Below are 22,486 nucleotides of genomic sequence, written 5' to 3'. Positions count from 1 at the left end.
AATATTCTTTTAAACTTTATTACACGAATCTTTTCAAACTTAAGTTTTAAACGATATCGGGAATTAAAAAAGGACCGTGTCCTAACTTACTGGTCGTGATCTCCTTTTTTATCCAAGATAGTTAAATATCTTTTGAACAAGCATTTTCATTCGCATATCGGGAATTCGAGACATTCTGTCCTAACTTACTGGATATGATTCTCTTTCTCGAATAACATGAAACATGCCATTTTCCTGAAAATTTTTAACGTTTTAATACAAGGATCGTATTTTTAAAATTCTCCAAAGTTCTCAATTTTTGACATTAAGACATTAAGTAATCAACTAGGTACCAATTTTGGGCTTATCGAGGGTGCTAATCCTTCCTCGTGCGTAACCGACTCCCGAACCCGTTTTTCTGAATTTTGTGGACCAAGCTTGTTGTTTTAATAAAATCAAACCGTTTATTAAAAACAACCACTTTTTGAGATGATCCAATCACACCTCATAAAAAAGGATTGATGGCGACTCCCGTTTCATTTTTCAAAACCCAAGTCGACCCTGTTTTCATCCAAAAAATAGTGTCAACAGAAATAATATCTTTTGTTGAGGGTTGAAGACCTAACTCCCTTCAACATGTAGTGTTTTATTATTCAAAAGGGAAGAACTTCTGGTTATTGTATTAACAAGATTGTGGTTTTCTTTAGTGGGTGTGTGGCAATGGAAATTAGGCAAATGTGTGTTGGGTTAAGGTTAGGGCCAAAACTTTTGTGGGATTTGTGGGGTAGTCATTAGGAATTGGTAGATTATAATTCAACATTTTTTCCTTAATAAATTATTTTAAAGTCAAATTAATTGAATTAATTAACATATAATAAATATATTATTTTAATATTTAAAATACTTACAATATATAATATATTTGAATTTAAAATTCAAAATTCAATCAAATTGTTTTCGGTTGAAGAATAAATTTAAAAGTATAGACTTCATAAATAACAGCGTAGGAGGTCCAATGGCCACATTTTTCATCATTGATGAAATTGACAAATTAAGGATGAAATAGTTGTATTTTTAAAATGTGAGATTAGTTTATACAAAACAAATTTAATTGATGAATTCGAGGGTCTTTAATCAAACTATATTTCTTCACATAAAATAATGAAAGCTGTTCAACTTGTTAATTATTTCTCATAATTATATCCTTTTAAAACCTAATATTTAATACCCATACACTTTTTCCCTCCAATATTATCAAAATAAATATCATTTTAGTTTTAAATTTAAATTTTTTCAAAACACTTTAAAGCAAATGAAAAGAAAGAAAGTAATATTTATTAATTTTATTGATGTACGTAAATTATTACATAGATGACATGTTAACATTTAATTAATTTTTAAATTTTAAAATTATTAAATATATATATTTATAACTTTTATACTTTTAATTAAATTTAATTTTAAAATTAATTAAATTTTAATGTATCATCCACGTGACAATTCATATATATGTCACGTCAAGAAAATTAAAAAGTACTAGTTTTTCTATTAATTTTCGAGTGATTTGACAAAAATATAAATTTAAAAATAAATTTTTTATGAAACTAGAAGGCCAAATAAGTAATTATCCCTATTTAATAACCTTAATTTTGGTATTTGATTTCGAGAAATCCGTAATTTTTTACTACTTGCAAAGAAATGGATACAAAATTTTCTTTTACTACTTCCGGCAAATATCTATAACTATATAATTATATATTAAAGTAGTGACCAAACCAAACCATGCCTTTGTCGACACTGTGAGATTTTAAAATAGTGGTATAATTTCAGTTTTAGTCCTTAAAATATGCTAAAATTTTAAATATATATTTATATATACCTCCTGACACGTGGCACACCCATCAAGCCTCTTTTCTCCCTTTTTTCTCATTTTATAAAATGGTTAATTTTCAGTTTTGATCCTTCTAATATGCTTTAAATTGAAATTCAATCCTTATACTTTAATTTTTAAATTCAATTTTTATATTTTTATAATATTATTAATTAATTCAAATATTTAATATACTTAACTTTTCAATTAGAATGTTATGTGATTATATATAATTTGAAAGCAAATTTTTAAATCCAAAACATAAAGGGATTAAATTCTTGAAAATAGAAGTAGGATGACAAAATTTTAAATGTACAAAGTGTAGAGACTTAGAGTCATGATTGTTTGAACAGGCTAGATTGACCGGAGTATCGGTCCAAAGAGAGGGATTAGATCAATTGAGCCGTAAACTAGTACAAACCGATTGAATTAAGCTAAAAATGAATTCAGCTATATTTTATTTTTATGAGTTTTAATGATTTATTTAATTGAATCATACAAACCATTAACACAACCAATTCCAACATCAATTTGAAAACTTTATTTTAATTTTCAAATTTTAACTTTATAATTTTACATAATTAAATAACCAACCCAGTAAACCATACCACTTGTTAACCAAGTGTAAGGTGAAATAACATTTAATATTATCAGTTAAAGTCTAGAAGGATAATATTTAGAAAAATAAATTTCACATGATTTACAGGTTAAGTGAAATGATTACTTATGCAGTTTTTTTTTTTTAATTTATCATTCATAAAATCAACTTATAATTTAAAGATTAAATTTGAAATTAGTGTGGAGTGAATTGTTTAATGAATTTTGATTTGAAATTTTTTATTAAAAAAGAGCATAATGGTCAGTTTGATTTTTATATTATGTTCATTTTTCATTTTAATATTTAATTTTTAGACTAGTATTTAAATTATCATTTTGTTATTTGATTCAATTCATTTTTGTAATGGTATTAAAATACCGTTTGTCATGTGGTGTCAATAAGAATGTGTCACGTGGCATCTTACAATCAATCACAATTGTCATGTGACACTTAAGTTTATTTAAAATAAAAACATTGACTCATTATTGACTGAACATTGACTGACGTTAACAGATGTTATTTATATATCATATATGATTTATTTACATTATTAAATAATATATTATATATGATATTAAAAAATAAAAAAGAAGGGTGTCGTGGTGCGTTCTAATAGCATCACAAGGACAGTCAATAATCGATCAACAACCGATCAATGGTGAGTTAATGTTTTTATTTTAAATAAACTTAAGTGTATGCGACAAATTGTGATTGGTTAAAAGGTGTCACATGATATATTCTTATTGGAGTCACGTGGCAACCGATTTTTTTAACACTTTTAAGAAAATGGGCTGAACCGGGTAATTAAGTACTAATCTGGCATAAAAAAAAAGTTTAGGTGATGAAGTGAGAAAGTAAATATAATTCAAAGGTGGAATTCAGCAATAAGCTAAAAAAAATGAAATAGTGGAGTAAAGGCGGAAGTAGACTTGTAGACAGAGGAGAGGCGTATTAGCCCATTGTTTACAAAGGTCCAGGGAACTTTATAATTAGGAAAATAATATGCATTATGATGAAAATATAATTGTATAGAAAAAACAGAAATGGCAGCCAACTATTATAAATAATTAGTCTAATCCATATAGTATTTGATTATGAAGATCAAAGACCCTTCGCCAACACTCAAGATAAACTTTTCTAAAACAATCTCTTTTCCTCGTCTAAAACTAAAAACCACCATAGCCATGGCGGTGATGTCAAAGCAAGATCCATCACCAGCTTTTGTAGAAACGGTACAAGAAATCATGAGACTTTACAGATCACTTCCACCAAGGCCTTCAATTGAAGACGTTGCAGCAGCCAAATCCGTTCTCAAAACTGTAGAAAATGAAGAAAAAATCAAGCTTGAGGAGATCTCAATGGAACGACCACCTGAAGATGTCCCTGAGGAACTCTTCTCCGTTCTGCAACAGGTGAGGAAGACCATGGTGTTGTTTCAAAGCCACCAACAAAAAAAAGAGGCCCTTTACTTGGTTGAAGCTGACAAGATGTTTGAGACGTTTGATGGGTTGATTCAAAGGGCTTCTTTGCTGGTTTCTGGGGATACCCAAGATGAAAAGGTGACTACTTTTAGGGAACAAGTAAGGAAATTTGATAGAGAAGCTGTTATCAGTGATGACAGTTTGGTGAAGAGAAAGGAAGATGGTGATTTGGATAAAGATGATGTAAAGGGTTTGGTTAGAAGTTCTTCTTCAAAGGCTTCTTTCTTTTCAGGTAAACCATTAAATTTCTTATTATTTTGTTGGGAATTTTAGTTTCTTGTGAAATTTTGTGCCTTATATATTCAATTTTGAGAATATAGTTTAAACAGGTTCATGTGTTTTTCACAGTTCAACTTATTGTTGCATGTTTTAATATGATGAAATGAAAGGAGCTATTATGGTCATTTCAACTTATTGTTTTTCTTCCTATGCTGCTATTAAGAGTCTGAAAATGAAATATGTATATATAGAAGAAACTAGAATTCTGATGACGATTCATTTTCAAGTAATATTTTGTCTTGGTTGAATTGAGAAGCTGGGATTTGGCTCTTTAAAAGGAAAGTTTCTGGATTTCATCAATTAAGCTGATCATATTATAATTCCAGCTCTAGTGCTTTTCCTTTATCATGCTATATATATGTCTTTTATGGATTAAAATTCATGAGTCTGCAAGATAGGTAGATATAATTGATAGGCCATGAAAATGTATTCTTAAAGTAAGGCTTTTGGTGTATTTGCAGGTGAAAATAGCAGTGAAAAACTAAACCTAATAAAGACAGCAGCGCTTATAGAAAATACTGCTAAAACAGGAGGGATAGTTCTTGATCTTAGAGGCAAGTTGATGGACCAGATTGAGTGGCTCCCTGTATCAATTGGGAAATTAAAGGATGTGAGCGAATTGGACTTATCCGAAAACCGTATCATGGCACTACCACCCTCCATTGGTGGCCTTCAAGCCTTGACTAAGCTTGATCTTCACTCAAACCAACTTATAAACCTTCCTGATTCGGTTGGGGAACTTGTGAATCTAACAGAGCTTGATCTCCGTGCGAACAGGTTAAAGTCGCTGCCTGCTACTTTTGGGAACTTGATAAACCTCATGAATCTAGATTTGAGTTCAAATGAGTTCACCCATTTGCCTGAGACAATTGGAAATTTAACGTCTTTGAGGAGACTGATTGTTGAAACAAATGAGCTTGAAGAACTTCCATACACAATAGGAAATTGCTCCTTACTTTCGGAGCTAAGATTAGATTTTAATCAGATAAAGGCTCTTCCTGAGGCTGTTGGGAAGCTTGAACGCTTGGAGGTTCTCACTGCACACTATAACAGGCTCAAAGGGTTGCCGACAACAATGGGCAACCTCTCCAATCTAAAGGAGCTCGACGTAAGCTTCAACGAGATTGAGTTCATTCCTGAGAACCTCTGTTTTGCTGTAAGTCTCAGAAAATTGAATGTGGGGAAGAACTTTGCAGATTTAAGAGCCTTACCAAGATCAATTGGAAACCTTGAGATGCTTGAAGAGTTGGACATAAGTGACAACCAGATCAGAGTTTTACCCGATTCTTTCAGATTATTGTCGAAATTGAGAGTTTTCCGAGCTGATGAGACTCCCTTGGAAGTTCCACCAAGAGAAGTAATCAAATTGGGTGCTCAGGTAATGCTAATCTAGCTACAAATTTAAGTTGTTGGGACCTTTCCTGTTTGATTTCTTATGAGCTACTAACTCATTCAACTTCTTTCTACATTAGGCTGTTGTTGAGTTCATGGCTGATCTTGTTGCCAAGAGGGATACCAAGGCAGCACCACCAAAGAAGGAGAAGGGTTTTTGGTTCAGGATTTGCTCGATTTGTTGGCCGTTCCGGACCGCAAATACGGACGACAACATGTAACCAATGAATTACTACTACAGTTTTTTCTTTTTATCCCCTTGTAAATATCTCAAAAATGTCTTGGTTTCTTGTCAAGATGTGTGTTTTTTTTATGCCAGTTCCATTACTTTGTAAATTATTTGTGAGATCGGTGAGCTTTTCTGCGAAGTTCAAAATCCTGATTGCTTGCAAGTGTTTTCAGATTCAAGTGAGGTGAAAAACCTACAATTGTAAATCTTTTGGCATCTATTCTATAGCATCCAAATTCTACTTTTAATATAAATTTTGCTTCTAAATGCATCTGTCCTATGTATTGCTGTTGTACAAAGGAACTGAGTGAGGCATGAAAAAATATGTGAACAGTTCGGAATAGAATTTAGCTACCAAGAACAAATATACATAAAAAAAAAAGGGAATATTTATTCTTTAAAAAGGGAATATTTATTCTTTTTAAAGAATTTGTTTAGTTGTTTCACGTGGTTTCTTCTATTCTTAAATAAATAAATTTTTTACTTTTAACTACTGAAAAAGGTTAGATATTTTTGGTCTCCAAGGTAGTTTAAGCACTCGTCAAAACACAATTTTTACTCTCCTAAACCCTTCAAAAAATCCTCATTAAAACACAATTTCTACTTTCCTAAACCCTTAAAATCTGATTAAAAATCCCAGGACAACTTTTTTTTTATTTTTTTGTGCATAAACTTTGAGAAAATTGTTAATATTATCAATAGTTGACTAATTAATGAGCTTTCCTAAAACAGGAAAAGTTTCAAAACGTAAAAAAACAGAAAATAAAAAACAGTGGGTGTCAGCAGCAACTTGGCTGGTTTTTTAAAAGTTGTAAACTTGTTTGCGAAGAATTTTCTGGAAAAAGCCATTTCTTTCTTCTCCCTTCCATTAATTGTCTTGTTACTCAAGATAGAAACCACAGGGTAGGGAGCCAGCTTTTAGAACATCGCAAGTGTGGAACAGGTTGATTTGCATGCAAAAGAAACCAAGATATTGGGAGCAGTTAATTGCTTGTATTTGTTGTAAAAAGGAAATGAAGGAGCCCCCAAAGCATTTCAATGGGATACCTTCTTGGAATAACATAATGTTGCCGAATGTGATTTTTCCATGATGCAAATGTTCATTTAAGAACAATGAATGGTAATGTCAAAATATGAGAAAAAAACTGATATCACCACTGAAAGCAGCCATGAGCCATCACCCCAAAATCATAGAAAATTTGTTCTGGCTAGAATGATGGGTTCTTTTTTTATGGAACTGTTGTTAAAATGCATTAATTGATACAAAAATCTTAATAGAAATTATTTTGCTTGGTTAGATGCCAAATCCTTTGTTCATTTTACTTCTTCTTACCGATTTAAAAAGAATAATCTAGAGGGATATTCCTCTGCTTCTGGATCTAGACCTTTCCTTTCTTGTTGTTTTTAGCAAAGTTATTAACTATAGGGCTAATGTATTATTTTTCTTTTAATTGCGCCCAATTATTACTTTTTGTATCAATTTGGTATCTAAAGTTTTCCCATCATGTATCATTTATCTTGGCTATTAACAATTTCTTGATTACTGTTTTTTCAAATAAATTAAAAACAGAAAGGAGGTGAAAAATAAAAATACAGTAAATTTTTCAAAGAATCTCAAAATTATTAAAAATCAGAAAAATATATAAAATTCCCAAAAATAAAATACAAAATAAACAGAAAATCTCAAGAAAAATAGAAAAAACACACAAAATAATAAAGATATATAAGTACATATGAATTTACAAAATATAAACACTAAATTTATGTTTATTCCTTCTAAAAATATGAATTATTTATATGTTAATTATCTTATATATCATTTACTATTATTTTATTTATAATATTTTAATTGTATACTATAAATTATTAGTATTTTAATCTTATACTATAAAGTCTTCATTACTATATTTATCTCTATGCTATTAATTAGTTACGAAATATTAATTATACATCATATATTATTAGGTTATAGTTACACGAGAGTTGGTTGATTTTTGCTAGGTAAATACTTTAGATATATAATAAGTTAGTAGCGGGACCAAGTGATTATTACAAGTAAAAAATAGATATGAATATTTACGCAATTTAAAATTTGTCTACGTTTGCGAGTCTTGCCCGAGAGTTGATCCACTATACTTCAATTAATACAAGTTGTGATTTAAGTCTCATTTACCAAGTAACTGTTGGGAAATGTATTCATATTGTAGTAAACATGTAATTATTTTCTATGTATTTGAACGATGAATAAATAAATAAAATTAATTTCACATTTCACTATTATATCTTTTGTGTTTCTATCTCTCATGTTTTGCATACACAACGAAATTATGACAAACAAATATTAGCTCATTGATTGTCTAAGTTCAAACTAATGATAAGTGGAATTGTAAAAATGTTTACATTACAAGAAATACAACTTACTTCAATAGATAATCTAAATAAGCTCGTAATTCCGTAAAAGAATCAAAGTGAGCATTTGATTCAAATACTCAAAAGGATTATTATGTCGTCTAAAATTCCAATTATAGAGATGACTAGTCTTGGTTATCAAAGCAATTGACTCCACGGGTAGAGACATAAATGTACTACTTATTAGAAGAATGATACGTTAAATTGGACCCAATTTGAATTAATTTTGAGTCAACTTGTGAATTAATTCACTTGTGACGTTCATGGTGTAACTTACATAAATCCTGATTTAGTCACTGACCATGCGTATGTGACTCATGTGCTTTGATATGAGTGATGTTTATGCTCTAAAGATGATCGAACTGATAGTCGGTATGTTGAGTACATGACTTGTGTATGACATAACTTTACTAGTAACAATGGACTTCATAACTCGATTAAAGAGTTAATGATATCCTCTTATTGACATTGTGTGGATTGATAAATATGGAATGTGGTCATAGATTGCTTGTTCTTGAATGAGTAATTTATCACATGCATTAGTTGACAGTGATTGCATTAATCATTAAGAAGACGCAATGGTGACAATAAGATAAAACAAATTTGTATGGAGTGAGCAGATTTAACTCAAAGGAATTAAAGATATCATATGAGGTTAACACACACATGGCGATGCCATTGAACAAAATAGTTGGATAAATTACTTTCGTATAGAGTATACAATAAGGAGTTTACAATCATGGTACTTCTTGTGGATTAACTTCATGATTAAGTAAATTGCAAATTATCAAAACAATGCTTTTGAATATAGTTGCAATTAATCAAGCATAATTATATATGTTCGATTGGTCCATCCACTAACTACAAAAGCTCGGTCGAACTGCATTTGAATTAGAAAAAAATTTTATGACTTTGGAAATAATTTAATTGAGGTCAATTTATTCGCTATGAAATTAAATTAGATAGTTGTGAGAATTTGTTCAACTAGAGAATTTAATTAAAGAATTTTCTTGGAAAAATAATTTGAAAAATCTCAGTGATTTTTGAGAAAATTAATTTTGACCAATTAAAATTAAATTAATCAAATTAATTAAAATAAATATGATATTTTTGAAAATTAATTTTCAAGTTAGACAATTGGCACAATGGGTAATTGAACTTGAAAATTGGACCTGAAATCGAAAATTAAACCTGAGAATAAAAACTCAAGACCGCAACTCAAAAATTGGTTGAACCGGATCCTATGTATGAAATTGGGTCGACGGTCTAACTAATGGTTGGACCGAACCGGTTGGGTTGTCACTAGCTTGAATCGAACCAACCAATCCCATTCGGGCAAAACAACGAAGTTTGGGGTGCCGGGGGAGTCACGCTGGTGAGGACAATGGAAAAATTAGTCTCCTAGTAGGACTCCACCGAGTAACTTGATTTCAAATTAACTTTTCCAAAGATAATATTTTTTTAATGAATTTAATATTAATATGAAATATTGAATTTAATTTAATATTTATCTAGATAGTATTTTATTAATTTAATATTAATATGAAATATTAAATTAAATTAAATTAAATATGAGATATTTAATCTAAACTCTCCCCATATAAAAAGAGTACGAGTTATTATTCTCATGCACTTGAAATTAAGAAAAGTTGTAGAGAGAAAATTCTCTAAAGAAATTATTTCAGAAAATTTCTAAAAATATTCTTGTTATTTACAAGTTGACCCAAGAAGTTTAGTGAAATTACAAATTGCTCTACTGGTAATTTTGTGAAAATCTTTTTGATTTGAAGCGAGCGACACTCGGCAGATATGAACTTGAAGAAAGCAGAGAAGACTACTCAGTCGAAGTTAGACCTGTCCATGGGCCGGGCCGGGCCCGAAAAAATTTTCGGCCCGCCTCCTAGGCCCGAGCCCGGCCCGGCCCGAAATATGGGCTTAAAATTTTGCCTAGGCCCGGCCCGGGAAAAATATCATAAGCCCGAGCCCGGCCCGGCCCATTTTTAAAATAAACATTAAAAAATTATTTTAAAAATAAAAAAATAAAAAAATTTATTTTAAAAGTATTTTAAAATTAAAAAATAAAAGTAAAAAATATATATTTATTATATTCGGGCCGGGCCGGGCCAAAAAAGTTGTGCTCGAGGCCCGGCCCGTTTTTTAAACGGGCCTCGATTTTTCCCGAGCCCATATTTCGGGCCTATATTTTTACCCGAACCCTCCCATATTTTGGGCGGGCCGTCGGGTTGGGCCGGGCCGGGCCGCCCGGCCCATGGACAAGTCTAGTCGAAGTATTCATCCTAAACGAATCATAAAGATACGATTTTGATAAAGTGTTTATTACTTTATATAACACAATAGAGTTCTTGTTTTAAAAAAAATTTTAAAACTCTAATTTTTCCTTAAATCTATTTTTTGTTGTGTTTTTGAATCTGATTTTTCAACAGTGACACCCTCACTCCTATGCTCTAAACATGTTCACTCTCCTCTAAGACTTTCTCCTTGGAAGCTTAGATGAAAAATAAGAAACTCACTTAAGTTTACTTCACAACTTTTGCACTCAAATTGATGGTTCCTTAATGAACAAAATGAAGTGCTCCCTCTATATATTCCAACTTAATATAAGTTGTGCATATAGCTTGATAAGTTACAATTAATTAAATCACACTCTCACGTACACATCCATATTCAATTATTTTTATAACCATCCTCTAATCCTTTAAATAAATAAATTTGGATTGCATTAAAAGACTTTGATTTTGATCCTTGTTTGAATTGATATCAGCAATCATAGAATCACAACAAGCCATAAGCATTCACCAAAGTCTACAAATTTAAAAGGGTTAAATCATTATTTGGGGTTTGAGCTTTATAATTTTTCTTATATTGGGGTTTGATTTTTTTTTGTCCAAGTTAGGCCATAAACTTGACAATTGTTTCCACAGTAGGACCTGGACTTGGCAACTTTTCCCATATTAGAGCTTAAACTTTTTCTATCCAAATTAGGCCTTGAAAATAGCAAATGTTCCCATACTGGGGACTAAACTTGGCAATTGTTTTCACATTAAGGCTTGAACTTTAGAGTTTTCAAGGGCTAACTTGGATAAAAAAAATTGAAGTCCCTATGTGAAAACATTTGCCAAGTTCAGGACCTAATTTGGAAAAAAAAAGAATTTAAACCCCAATGTGAAAACAATTGTCAAGTGTAGAGCCTAACTTGGACAAAAAAAAATTCAGGCCTCAATGTGAAAAAAGTTATCAAATTTAAATTCCAAATATGATTCAACCCAAACTAAAGCGCATAAAAAATATGCAAGTTTTATCCAATTTTCAGCTATGCTCCAAGTTACAACTAACGTAGTAGTTGAATGACAAAACTAACACTAACAATCTCCCCATTTGACAATACTTAAACAAAACTTTTAATCTTCCTCGTTAATCCTTTGACTTAATTATGATTATACTCAAGTATTCAACTATTAATAAAGCAAACATTGAATAGCATAATAATTTAAAAAACAAGGTAAGATAATATCACACAGTATAGCAAGTTTAAGGAAAACTAAAATAGTTTTGACTAAAAAATATTGAATTTGATTTGATCGTCGAGCTCAAGCTCAGCTTAAGTTTTCAAGCTCACATGTTCGAATATCTTAATACTAGATTTAAATAGCTCGAGTTTAATCAAGCATTTTATTTATAATATATTTTTAATTATTAGATTATTATTTTGTCTATTATATATATAGATTTAAAACTTAAATCTTATTTTATTTCGACAGGGGGTGAAGTTAAAATTTTTTATTAAAAGGTGATTTGAAGCAAAGAGAACTTAGTCACTTGCTATCCCTTCAATTTACTTCTATTTACCACACTACTTCCTCCCAAAAATTAGACATTCACTTTTACCCTCAAAACCAAATCTCCAAAATCATATCTTGAAGTAGGTGAACTATTTTGCTAAATCACTAAGTCATATGCATCTCTACTTGCTGTTGCTTGCCATATGTGGGGTTCGCCTCGCATTTTTTGAGTAAATCAGAGAAGAAATAGAATCGACATCACAACGAGGAGGAACACAACATCGCAACGAACGACGTCCCAACGAGACAATATACCACGCAAGACATGGTAACGTATATTCAACTTGATTAGTCTAAGAATATTTTAATCATATTAGGACTTTAGTATTAGCCTATTTAAAAGGGTATTTGCAACCTTGTTTAGAGGTTGACAGAATATCTCTAATGTGAAATTTGATGAAGAGTTTTGTGAGTATTTTTGAGAGAGCTTTGTATTCAAATTTTGGGTTTTGCTCATTTAGGTTATTTTATCATCTTATGCTCTTCGTTTATTTTCTTATAAAGTGAAGTCTTCTTTGCCCGTGGTTTTTTTTATCCTTTTCGAATAAATTTTTCCACATAAATATTTGTATTCGTTCTTCTTTACTTTTGCTATCTCGTTGTTTATATTGATCGATCCCAATTATAGTTTACTCTTCTTGTTACTAATTTTCCTTTTAACTTTGTATTCCTCCCTCTACTAATAAGTTTTTAAGTATTAAATTCAAGTTGAGAGTTCGAATAACTCAATTATAATTTAAGTGAAACTGAAGTTTAGAAAATACTATTCAAATAAAGTGGAGTTAAGTATTAAGTCATAAATTTTGAATTAAACTTAATTTTACCACTATTCGGACTATACTCGATTAAACCTTTATTGGCTTGTTTCAGAACTTAAATTATTGATGGTTAGAATATCCAATTTAAAATGTGGAGAAAAGTCAAGAAAAGTACAACAGAGCGGTCCCCTTGTGTCGTAGCATGCTTATCTATGGACCTGTTATGGTTCTCTGGAGAGAGACTTCCAGTTCTTGTAAGAACTCTTGCCCATACTTCCATGGACAACTCTTGTTCAGACAATAAAGTCTTTTGTCTTTCCTCTCTTTTCTTTTGTGTCTTATTTGTATAGTCCAATATCATTTTCCACTTTTCACTTCTTTTTTATTTCTCAATACGCAGATTGTTCTTTGTTCATGCATTTGCTGCTCTTCATTCCTACAAATCAGTTTAGTCTACAAGAACAAAAAAAAAAAAAAAAAGAAGTTAGCCCTGATTTGCTAAAGAATAATGAACTTTCTATTTCAATACACAACTAAAATGTTGTGTGATAAAAGGGACATGATCACTTGGCCATCTTTTTCTTCTTTTCTCCCTTTTTTTTTCATTTATGTGTTATGATAGTGATTTAACTTAGGATATCCAACTATATTGAAGCAAACAGAGAGAGACGGGAATTAAGCTTTTCATTGGCCCTAAAACCAGCCAGTATTAATTACATGTAGCTGAAAATGAAAATAATAGCAGATACGCACAACAAAGTCACAAGGTTCAGTCACATTCACTCCCCCAAAGCTCAACTATAATAATGCAAGGGGAAACAGGACCACCAGCAAAAATAAAATAAAAAGTTATGGTTCTGCAAATAAATATAAAAGAAGAGCCCAAGAATGATCATTTTGACAAATGGAAATGGTTCCTCATTAACTTGCTATTTTCCCATGAGAAAGGGGCGTGTGGCTGAGTGCAACACTCACGCGCATGCTATGTTTTACACTAAAAAGCAAAGCTACAATTGAGAGAGAGGGGGGTTGGGGTGTGGGGTTCAGAGTTTCTGGCTTTCTGCCCCAAAGTTGATCTTGATGTACCACCAATAGAAAAGGAAGTTTACCCATCACCAGTTACCATGCAAGTTAATCTTTTATGGGATTAAATGAGTAAGCAAAGGTGAAAGTGAAAGATAGTTTTCATTGCCTTATATTCAGTCATTCTGTTGGCTGAGTATTTATTAACATTCTATCAATCACTATATCATTTAGTGGATGATCTGTAAATATAACTTTTAACTTTCTATAAAGTCGATGGCATGCGATAACCCTGAGATAAATTTCTCACCAAATTTTTCAGGACCAAAAGAAAAGCAATTTTCACCGATCCGAACTGTTAAAGCAAACAATAGAAATCTCCTTTGACACCAACTTCTTAATTTCACCAAAGGGAGAGAAAGTCAGTTTCTTTTCTTTAATCTGTTGATAAGGAGAAACTGAAAGGATTCAGTTGACAATTACCCCCTAAGATGAACCGATAAGGAAAATAGTTGAAAAGGAAACGTATTTTAACAACTTCTACTTTCTCTTATCTTTGTCCATTCTAAACTTAATCTTCTCTCTCTCTCTCTCTCTCCATTTCATATGCAAATTGATTAGGTATGTGCTTGCCTCACTTCGTAAGGCTTCAAATAAATTTCTTTGTTTATCAAGTGCTCTCAAGCTTTCTATTTTTGTTTGCATACATCCATTTTATCATCATCTTGTATGGTTCTCTAAGAAAGTTTCCAAATTGGGAACCAAGTATTTTGTTGTTATACATACACATACACATACACTCCTTTCCCATCATTTCCCTTTCTGTTTCATTGGCAACTGTTATAATCTTCATTATAGTCCATTCTGATTCCACTTTCTGAGTTTTTGCAGTTTCTAAATTTCTTGTTTCTTACTTTTTGTGGACATGGTAAGAATGGGAGAAGGATTGGTGCTATCTGTTTAGAAGGCAGTGAACTATTAGGATCCCCCAAAAGGGAGTTTACCCTCTGCCTGATTTTACAATGCCAGTTCCTCTTGCTCCATATCCAACACCTCCAGGGTCATATACTCCTCCTGTGAATGGTATCTTGTTCTTCCCTGCAACAGATTTATCTTGAAACAGTGTAAATTCTATTATTGTTTAGTTGCTGTGATGAAAGAATGACCTTCTTAAGAAACTTTGATTAGCTGCAACAGCTAAAGCCATAGGAATAGCAAATCTAAATAGATTTATTGATATCTGAACTATGGAAGAATATCTGCAGTTACTGATGAACGGTTTAGGTTGCTGCTTTCCCTTTTCTGATGTGCATGTTGCCAGGATATGAGTAGTGCATTAGGGTATAAATGAATGGTTCAAGTTTAGTTTTCAAACACTAGTTTGCTTTCTGACAGGCTTGGTCTCATCATAATATGAACCTATCTTTCTAAATCAACAAAAGTTACTATGTTTCTTTATCCATTATCAACTGATATTGTAGCCAAATCTATGTGAGCAGGGGCTCAAAGCCAGCTTGTATGTTCTGGATGCCGAAATCTATTAATGTATCCAGCTGGAGCAACCTCTGTGTGTTGTGCTGTTTGCAATGCAATAACAGCTGTGCCACCTCCTGGTACGTCATCTGCTATTCACTTCATACCCTGAATCTTTCTTCTGTTTTAAGTTATTCTTATATCTGTCAAACGAAAAAAATGTTAATCGAAAGTTAGAAATTACAGGCACAGAAATGGCCCAGTTAGTTTGTGGAGGCTGCCATACCTTATTGATGTACATTCGTGGAGCCACAAGTGTTCAATGTTCATGCTGTCACACTGTCAATTTGGCCTTGGAAGGTATGCCTAACAAGTTATGATGTTCCCTAAATTCAACAATGTGGGTTCGTAAATCTGGTCGATTAAGCTTCCAGTTTTTACAGCAAACCAGGTGGCACATGTAAATTGTGGGAACTGCAGGATGCTACTAATGTACCAGTATGGAGCAAGATCTGTAAAATGTGCAGTTTGCAATTTTGTCACATCAGCTGGGGTCAGTTAACTGTTTAATAGCCATACAAAGGGATTACACAGTTAGTTCATCTTGCGTCTGTTTGAAATTTGTTTCATTGAATGATGCAGGGATCAGCAAGTGGTGCAGCAGAACAGAAGTTCAACAACACCTAAATTTAACTTCACAGTTGAGAAAAAAATACTAGTTTACAACTTTGGTTTTGCATATTACAAATATCCTCTTCCATTGCACCCCTCAGCAACATAGAGGAAATCAAATCCTTGCATTGTATAGAGTTGCCCTTTCTTTTCCTTTTTTGCTTGCGTGGCCTGTTACTGAATAAGCAGTTTTTGACTTTCTGTTTTTTGTTTTTAAAGTTGAACAATCGTTTATCATATGATAAGATAAACTTCATTTTCATTTACTGTGCTATCAGCTATGTATAAGTGGCATTAAATACACGGCATTGAAGTTTATCTCTAGTACTTTTTTTCCTTTTTTCCTACTTAATTGTCAATGTTCTAAAGGTTCAAACAACTGTTTCAATGTCATTCAGGTTGTACCAAATACATTGAATTTTGGAGACCATATGGAATTTTCGTTTAACATTTAAGTTTTTTTTTTTTTTAAATTAATTGGGTTGAAAGTCAAGTTGGAATTAAAGGGATTGTAGCTTTCAAATTTTTTTGGCACCTACTAATCTATAGCAAGGTATAAATTTTTTGTTCAACATAAGATTATGTTCTAAGGTAGTTTCTGCTATACTGGCAAATGTATAGTTCTTTTGGTATTATGTGTTTTGATGTACGGTTTAACTTTTTAATATTTTAATACATATTATAATTTAAATTATGGGACATGAAAAATTGAATTATGTAAAAAATATATTTATAAAAATTGGTATAAATAATGACACCTTCATAAATATTAAAATTTATAAAGGTTATGGTGTATGTATATTTTCTTTATTTCTCTATATAAAAGATATAAAATAACAATAACAACCTTAAAAATAATGTAATTTACTTTATAAAGTAAAAAGATTTTCGTTATTATTCAACTAAGTTGGTTCCAGTTGACTCGTAACACCGACTTAATTAAGTGCTTAATATATACTAGATTATGGTATACTCACGATGTCGAAAAAAATAATTATGTAACAAATCTATAAAAATAATAATAATAAATGCCAAATGTGACTTCTGTTGAAATGACAAAGTTGAAATAACGAAGATTTTAAGCTCTTCGTTATAAATCTCATCATTTGAAAGTATTTTTCTAAATTATATGTAAAAAGATAAAAATATTCTCTACCACAGTCGAGTTAGGATCTAGTTGAGGGTGACACTTAGGGATGACAATTGAGCAGGGCGAGGCTCTTACTAAATCCACCATCACTCCATAGTTAGCATGCTCTACTTAACCATTCATCCTACTCCATTACAAATATATCATATTGAAAGCCACTACCATCTCCATGGATGTTGGATGCATCCATCTCTATCCGCTTTATTTCAATTTAATTTTTACTACTTATCTTTAATATTTTCCATCGTTTTAAAGGCGAGTGGATATTTATACATAAAATATATGAATTCTTTCTACAACACATTATTACACTTTTACCCTTTTAATAGTTATATATACAACCTTTTAATAGTTATATATACAAGGGTAAAATGATAATTTTATATAGGGAGGAGCGAGGTAAGTAATTATCATAATCACTCCATACCCACTATCCAAAAAAAAAATATCTACCTTATCCCACCCCGCATCAACTTTTCAAAAATAAATTTGTTCCATTTGAAGCGAACCAGTTCGAAATCCATCAATCAATTCGATTTTTATCATCCCTAATGACACTAAATCAAAATTTTAAATAATAATATATACATGCTCAAATACGTACACAAATATATTTATATGAACATATTAATTTTAAAATTACTTATTATGTTCAATAGATTATATTTTATTTCTAAAATTAATTATAAAAGATAATAACAATGAGATAAAAATATTTTTAATAATTAGTTGAAAATATTAAAATTTTATATCTAGAATTAATATGCACCGGTATAGAACAAGACACGCCAATATAATTAGTAACAACCAAAATGCAAAATTTGCATTAAGTGAAAATTAAAATTAATTGACATAACCTTCTGACTTTATAAAAAGTCATTTTTTTGCTTCTTTTAACCTTTAAATTTGTTTTTTTGGTCAAATCAACTTAAAATAGATGAAAAATTAAATGATAATTAACCTTGCTGATGTGGAATACATGTAGATTGTCACTTAGATAACACATAAGCATTTAATTGTTTTAAAAATTTAAATGATATTAAAAAATTATAATTAAAAAAAACGTAAATTTAAGGCTGCAAAAAAAAAAATATTTTTTTGTAAAATTGAAGAGCTAAAAAAAGTTATTAAGCCATTATTGTGGTTTATTACCAAAACAGGTTCCGACCGTGTTGGTACGAGATTCCTTGTTACGTTTCCCCATAAAGATTAAATACTCGTGATGCTAAATTATCAGCTCAACTGCTCGAAATTATCGTGGATTCTTTCAACTATACTCTGACTGCTCTCTCTAGGTTGATGTTTATCTTATATATTAAGTTTTATTTTTATCAACAACTCTTTAGAAAGATATAGATAGGTAGCTGGAGGTCCAACGTGGCAAAACTCCACGGCACTGCATGCATGACTCGTGGCTAAAACTTCAACGTGGCAACTTGAACGTTTTTGTTCATAAAGATGGCTGCTGGTTATAATTTCGTGATGATTACTATATTAAAGGAGAAAAACCGAAGGAAAGTGCATCAGATTTCAATCGTTACCGTTTACAGCTAAGTTTGATCGAGAAAAACGATGCACACAATGAAGGAGAAGATTAGCAACATGGCCAGTAGCGCCAAGGAGCATGTCAACATCGGCAAAGCTCAACTTGAAGAAAAGGTACGTAGCTTCCTCTTTCCTTATTTTTCACCATAAAAGAAATAAAGAATGAAGGTAGTGTGTTTTATGGTATTTAATTAATTGGATTGCAGTTGGAGAAAGCATCGGCTTCTACAGAAGAACAGAAGGAGTTGGCTCATGAGCGTAAAAAAGCCAAGGAAGCTCGAGCAAAGATGGAGTTGCATCAGGATAAGGTCAAGCATATACAGGAGAAAATGAGGGCTAAACAACCCCAATATCTCCATGGCTATGGCTATGACCTTGATCATGACCCAACACTTGATAGGGATGAAACCACCGCTCCTCCCTATCATCATACAGCGCATCCCCCAACTCACGGCCATCACAAGTATTAATAAGGTTGACCACTCACATGGCCATGGCAACACTATCTGTGTTTTAGCCTCTTGTTTCATTTGCAGTCCCACTTGTGACGTTTATCTGTAATAGTAATTCAACCACTCATCCATCTTTTCTTTTCTTTTCTTTTTTTTTCCCTATAATAGTCTCAACAAAGTAATTAAATGAGAATATATATATAATATATTAGATCATTCAACAAACCACTTATACAAATGCCTTCATCTAGTGTTTCTAGCCAATATCCTCTTTAGAAACCACCTTACGTACATGATACTTATACAGTGAAATGAAGCTTATTACCATTAGTACAGAAGTTGAGAACCAAAGGGAAAAAATATAATCAAAAGAAGTTGATTGGTACTACGCACGCATTTGATGCAAGACTTGACAAAGAAAAATAAACCAACAATCATATCCACTGTAATCTTCCTTGGTACTCTACACACTGCTGGATTTTACCATCATGTGACATGACTTGGGTCTTCACATTGGCTGCTCTCGTATTATACTTCACTTGGAACTTGGGGAATGCCTTCTCATTTTCTGCATTAGCTGACCCTGATGTTTGTGGCAAAACTTCATCCAAGAACTCATCCGCTACGTCTCCATCTTCATCTATCCTAAGACGCTTTGCATACCATTTCAGACCCTGCATCCAAAAAATCAATACAGGCTTCATGAATAACCTTATGAATATAGTGTAGAATGTAGAGGGCAAAAAGGTGGGGGTGCTTAACATGTCACATATTGACCTCTCAGCTCAAAATAAGAAGGGATATGCTTAACATGTTCATTTCAGAAAACAAACGAGCATGGGCATGCGTGCCTAAACTAGATTCATTCTTTTGGGCCTAACACAGCATACATTACTCCTTTTATTCCTTGCTGAAACTGGATACGAACTATCTGTTTACTTCAAACATGATTGATCTTAGCAACTCAATTTACATGTCAGCATGTATAAATACACAACTCCTCTATTATTGTCATATTAAGCAAATCATGGTTCAAACAGACAATCGCTCAAGTCTTCCAAGGTAGTAATGTTAGTTTTCTCTCCAGTACTGCTTATGACACATCTAGCTATCATCAAAATAGAGGAGCCTCTGTCGTCTTAAGAAGAAGACAATAGAGACAGAACAAATCAGTTGGCATGTACTTGAACTGTTAAAGACATGTCGATACATGGCACCATATCTATTCAATAGGATTAAAAACAACTGTGGAGATCAGCCTTCATCCCCAAACACAGAAGATCTTGGTACAAATTGATATATAAGTTCTTCAAAAAGCAAGACAACACACAAGTTTTCAGTAAGATTGGAGGAAGCATTCCTTTTTATTTAGTTGGTCAATTGTAACAGGATTCACAGGATCTGAGGGGAAGAAATGAAAGTCAATCCCAAGTTCAAAGAGAAAAGGGAAAGAATAATCCAATGTTAAAAAATAAGGGAAAGAAGGTAAATTTAAAGAAAATAAAAAAGATGAAAAAGGATTGATGGTAAGAATGCAAGTCAAAGACGAGGAATGTATTACATGCACTACCATAATTAAACCTAAATATAACATGAACTAGAATGCATCTTCCAGCAATGAGCATCAAACCATCAACTATATCTGGATCTTAGGCCAATCCTTTACATCTGGATCTTATTGCCTGCTTTATATACACAGCTAACACTCAACTCCATAAGTTCATTAACTTCAACAGCAATCATACAGGTCAATTAATTTCATTGACACTAAAGTACAGCAACGTTGATTGGAAATGCATGCTGCAGAATTCAGATAACACATCATACACTCGATGGAATGCAAACAAAAAAAGAGAATCCATTATCCTTCCATTATACTTGACTAATGGATTCTACCAAGTTAAAAAGTCACAAAAAGCAACCGTTAAACAAAATTCTGGAATCTTCATTTGAAAATAGCTTCAAACAAGAACAATATCAACATAACACCAGAAATGGATAAAAAATTTAAAATAGAAAATTATAAGGGAGCTTGATAACCATAAGACACGTGCAATATCAGCAGTGGACAATTTTAACAATAGAAGCAGAAGTTAGCGACATAAACGAAATCCAGAACAGACCCTGAGAAGAAAGGGGGATTGCACAATTTAACTACAATGTGATCTAGGTTTGCCACTAAATCCAAGATTGGGAGTCTAACTGTGGTAGCGTGCATGATCAGAAAGGAAACAGCAGCAATAAAACATTTTTGTAGCCCACTTTGCATTCAATTTCAGCACATTATCATATGTGTTCATACGGGAAGAAGATGATGTTGCCTGAAAAATGCCCTCTAGCACATAGTTCCTGTAGTCAATGACATCAAAGATTCTGTATATCCAACATACCAAGGGAAAAGGTTATAGTAAATCTTCAAATGCCAGCTAGCCTCAAGCTATTTAGAACCAAATTACACAACTCAGAGATACTTTCTCCCTTTCTATGTTCAGTGATTTGTTCTATCTGGTCTTAACCCCAAACTACTAATAATTACTTTGAACATTGCGTTCTTCTTTTAACCACGCTAAATAAGACAAGCAATAATTAATCTCTTAAGCATAAAATCACCTTAATGTTTTCTAATTTTATTACCTAGAAGTCATCTCATAACAAAAAGTAACTAAATTTAACATTATAACAATCAACGATACATGAAGAACCCATATTACAAAATTCGTTAAAAAAATTAAAGGGAAAGAGAGAAATTGAGAAGGACCTGGACGCCGCCGTCAGAGGAAGTGCAGGGGAGGAGGAGAGGAGCAGGATGGGGACGAACGGCAGCGACCTGAACAGGGACGCTAAAGCCCCTACGAGGAAGCCCAGTTTCTTGGAAAACGGGAGGGTTGTTGGGTGTTTGGGAATTGTTTTGAGGGTCATTTTCTTGGTCTTTCACTTCCTGGCCATCGTCTCTGGCAAGGCCCAGCAGCCCCGCTATTCTTCTAAAGAATCGCATAATTAAAGATCAATTGTATTCGATCACCGATTAGATGAGCTCAGCGGAGCAAATCGAGATTAAGAAAAAAAAAAAAAAGAGAGAGAGAGAGAGGATGAAATCAAAATTGGATGTGTAGGGTTTGGAAAGAGGGGAAAGAGGGCAAGAGATAAAGGTAAGGTAGGGGTCCGGTTCGTAGTGGACAGCAAGCTCCAGCACCGGAGACGATGCGCAGAAACGTGATTTATAAACACATCCAGAAGAATTCGTAAGGTTAAACTATCATTATGTATTTAGTTATCAGTAAGGATAATTAAAGAAAATATAAAAACTAAGGCATAA

At 32.2% G+C, this 22,486-nt stretch overlaps 4 protein-coding genes across 5 annotated transcripts; 3 read left to right on the top strand and 1 right to left on the bottom strand.

Annotated features, from left to right (window-relative positions):
- Positions 1-3,477: 3,477 nt before the first annotated feature.
- LOC105791943 (plant intracellular Ras-group-related LRR protein 5) lies at positions 3,478-6,095 on the top strand. Its single transcript, XM_012620262.2, has 3 exons — positions 3,478-4,160; positions 4,669-5,585; positions 5,680-6,095. Exons 1-3 carry the CDS (start codon positions 3,542-3,544, stop codon positions 5,818-5,820), a joined length of 1,677 nt encoding a protein of 558 aa, XP_012475716.1. The 5' UTR covers positions 3,478-3,541; the 3' UTR covers positions 5,821-6,095.
- An 8,236-nt stretch (positions 6,096-14,331) lies between these two features.
- LOC105791940 (protein LOL1) lies at positions 14,332-16,347 on the top strand. 2 transcript variants are annotated; one of them, XM_012620256.2, is made up of 6 exons: positions 14,332-14,499; positions 14,812-14,961; positions 15,378-15,491; positions 15,598-15,711; positions 15,795-15,904; positions 15,994-16,347. In XM_012620256.2, exons 2-6 carry the CDS (start codon positions 14,901-14,903, stop codon positions 16,036-16,038), a joined length of 444 nt encoding a protein of 147 aa, XP_012475710.1. In that variant the 5' UTR covers positions 14,332-14,499; positions 14,812-14,900; the 3' UTR covers positions 16,039-16,347. The 2 variants fall into 2 exon arrangements, with proteins under 2 accessions (XP_012475710.1, XP_012475711.1); XM_012620257.2 differs by having other exon boundaries at positions 14,334-14,499; positions 14,770-14,961.
- A 2,312-nt stretch (positions 16,348-18,659) lies between these two features.
- LOC105791942 (late embryogenesis abundant protein 6) lies at positions 18,660-19,313 on the top strand. The gene is made up of 2 exons (XM_012620259.2): positions 18,660-18,832; positions 18,925-19,313. Exons 1-2 carry the CDS (start codon positions 18,746-18,748, stop codon positions 19,186-19,188), a joined length of 351 nt encoding a protein of 116 aa, XP_012475713.1. The 5' UTR covers positions 18,660-18,745; the 3' UTR covers positions 19,189-19,313.
- A 36-nt stretch (positions 19,314-19,349) lies between these two features.
- LOC105791939 (uncharacterized) lies at positions 19,350-22,454 on the bottom strand. Its single transcript, XM_012620255.2, has 2 exons — positions 21,929-22,454; positions 19,350-19,844 (listed from the first exon to the last, which is right to left on the bottom strand). The coding sequence occupies exons 1-2, from the start codon at positions 22,163-22,165 to the stop codon at positions 19,605-19,607; spliced, it is 477 nt and encodes a 158-aa protein (XP_012475709.1). The 5' UTR covers positions 22,166-22,454; the 3' UTR covers positions 19,350-19,604.
- Positions 22,455-22,486: the final 32 nt, after the last annotated feature.

Source organism: Gossypium raimondii, chromosome 8 (genome assembly GCF_025698545.1).
Source record: "Gossypium raimondii isolate GPD5lz chromosome 8, ASM2569854v1, whole genome shotgun sequence".
Classification (NCBI taxonomy): Eukaryota; Viridiplantae; Streptophyta; class Magnoliopsida; order Malvales; family Malvaceae; genus Gossypium; species Gossypium raimondii.
This window is presented reverse-complemented; position numbering and strand designations above follow the sequence as displayed.

What these genes read in the sequence shown, in the direction of transcription:
- LOC105791943 (XM_012620262.2), top strand. Translation starts at nt 3,542, where the DNA reads ATGAAGATCAAAGACCCTTCGCCAACACTCAAGATAAACTTTTCTAAA. An exon ending in AAAGGCTTCTTTCTTTTCAG is followed by an intron (nt 4,161 to 4,668) that starts GTAAACCATTAA and finishes GTGTATTTGCAG; the next exon opens with GTGAAAATAGCAGTGAAAAA. An exon ending in TAATCAAATTGGGTGCTCAG is followed by an intron (nt 5,586 to 5,679) that starts GTAATGCTAATC and finishes TTTCTACATTAG; the next exon opens with GCTGTTGTTGAGTTCATGGC.
- LOC105791940 (XM_012620256.2), top strand. Translation starts at nt 14,901, where the DNA reads ATGCCAGTTCCTCTTGCTCCATATCCAACACCTCCAGGGTCATATACT. An exon ending in ATATACTCCTCCTGTGAATG is followed by an intron (nt 14,962 to 15,377) that starts GTATCTTGTTCT and finishes CTATGTGAGCAG; the next exon opens with GGGCTCAAAGCCAGCTTGTA. An exon ending in AACAGCTGTGCCACCTCCTG is followed by an intron (nt 15,492 to 15,597) that starts GTACGTCATCTG and finishes TAGAAATTACAG; the next exon opens with GCACAGAAATGGCCCAGTTA.
- LOC105791942 (XM_012620259.2), top strand. Translation starts at nt 18,746, where the DNA reads ATGCACACAATGAAGGAGAAGATTAGCAACATGGCCAGTAGCGCCAAG. An exon ending in AAGCTCAACTTGAAGAAAAG is followed by an intron (nt 18,833 to 18,924) that starts GTACGTAGCTTC and finishes ATTGGATTGCAG; the next exon opens with TTGGAGAAAGCATCGGCTTC.
- LOC105791939 (XM_012620255.2), bottom strand. Translation starts at nt 22,165, where the DNA reads ATGCGATTCTTTAGAAGAATAGCGGGGCTGCTGGGCCTTGCCAGAGAC. An exon ending in CCTCTGACGGCGGCGTCCAG is followed by an intron (nt 19,845 to 21,928) that starts GTCCTTCTCAAT and finishes TTTTGGATGCAG; the next exon opens with GGTCTGAAATGGTATGCAAA.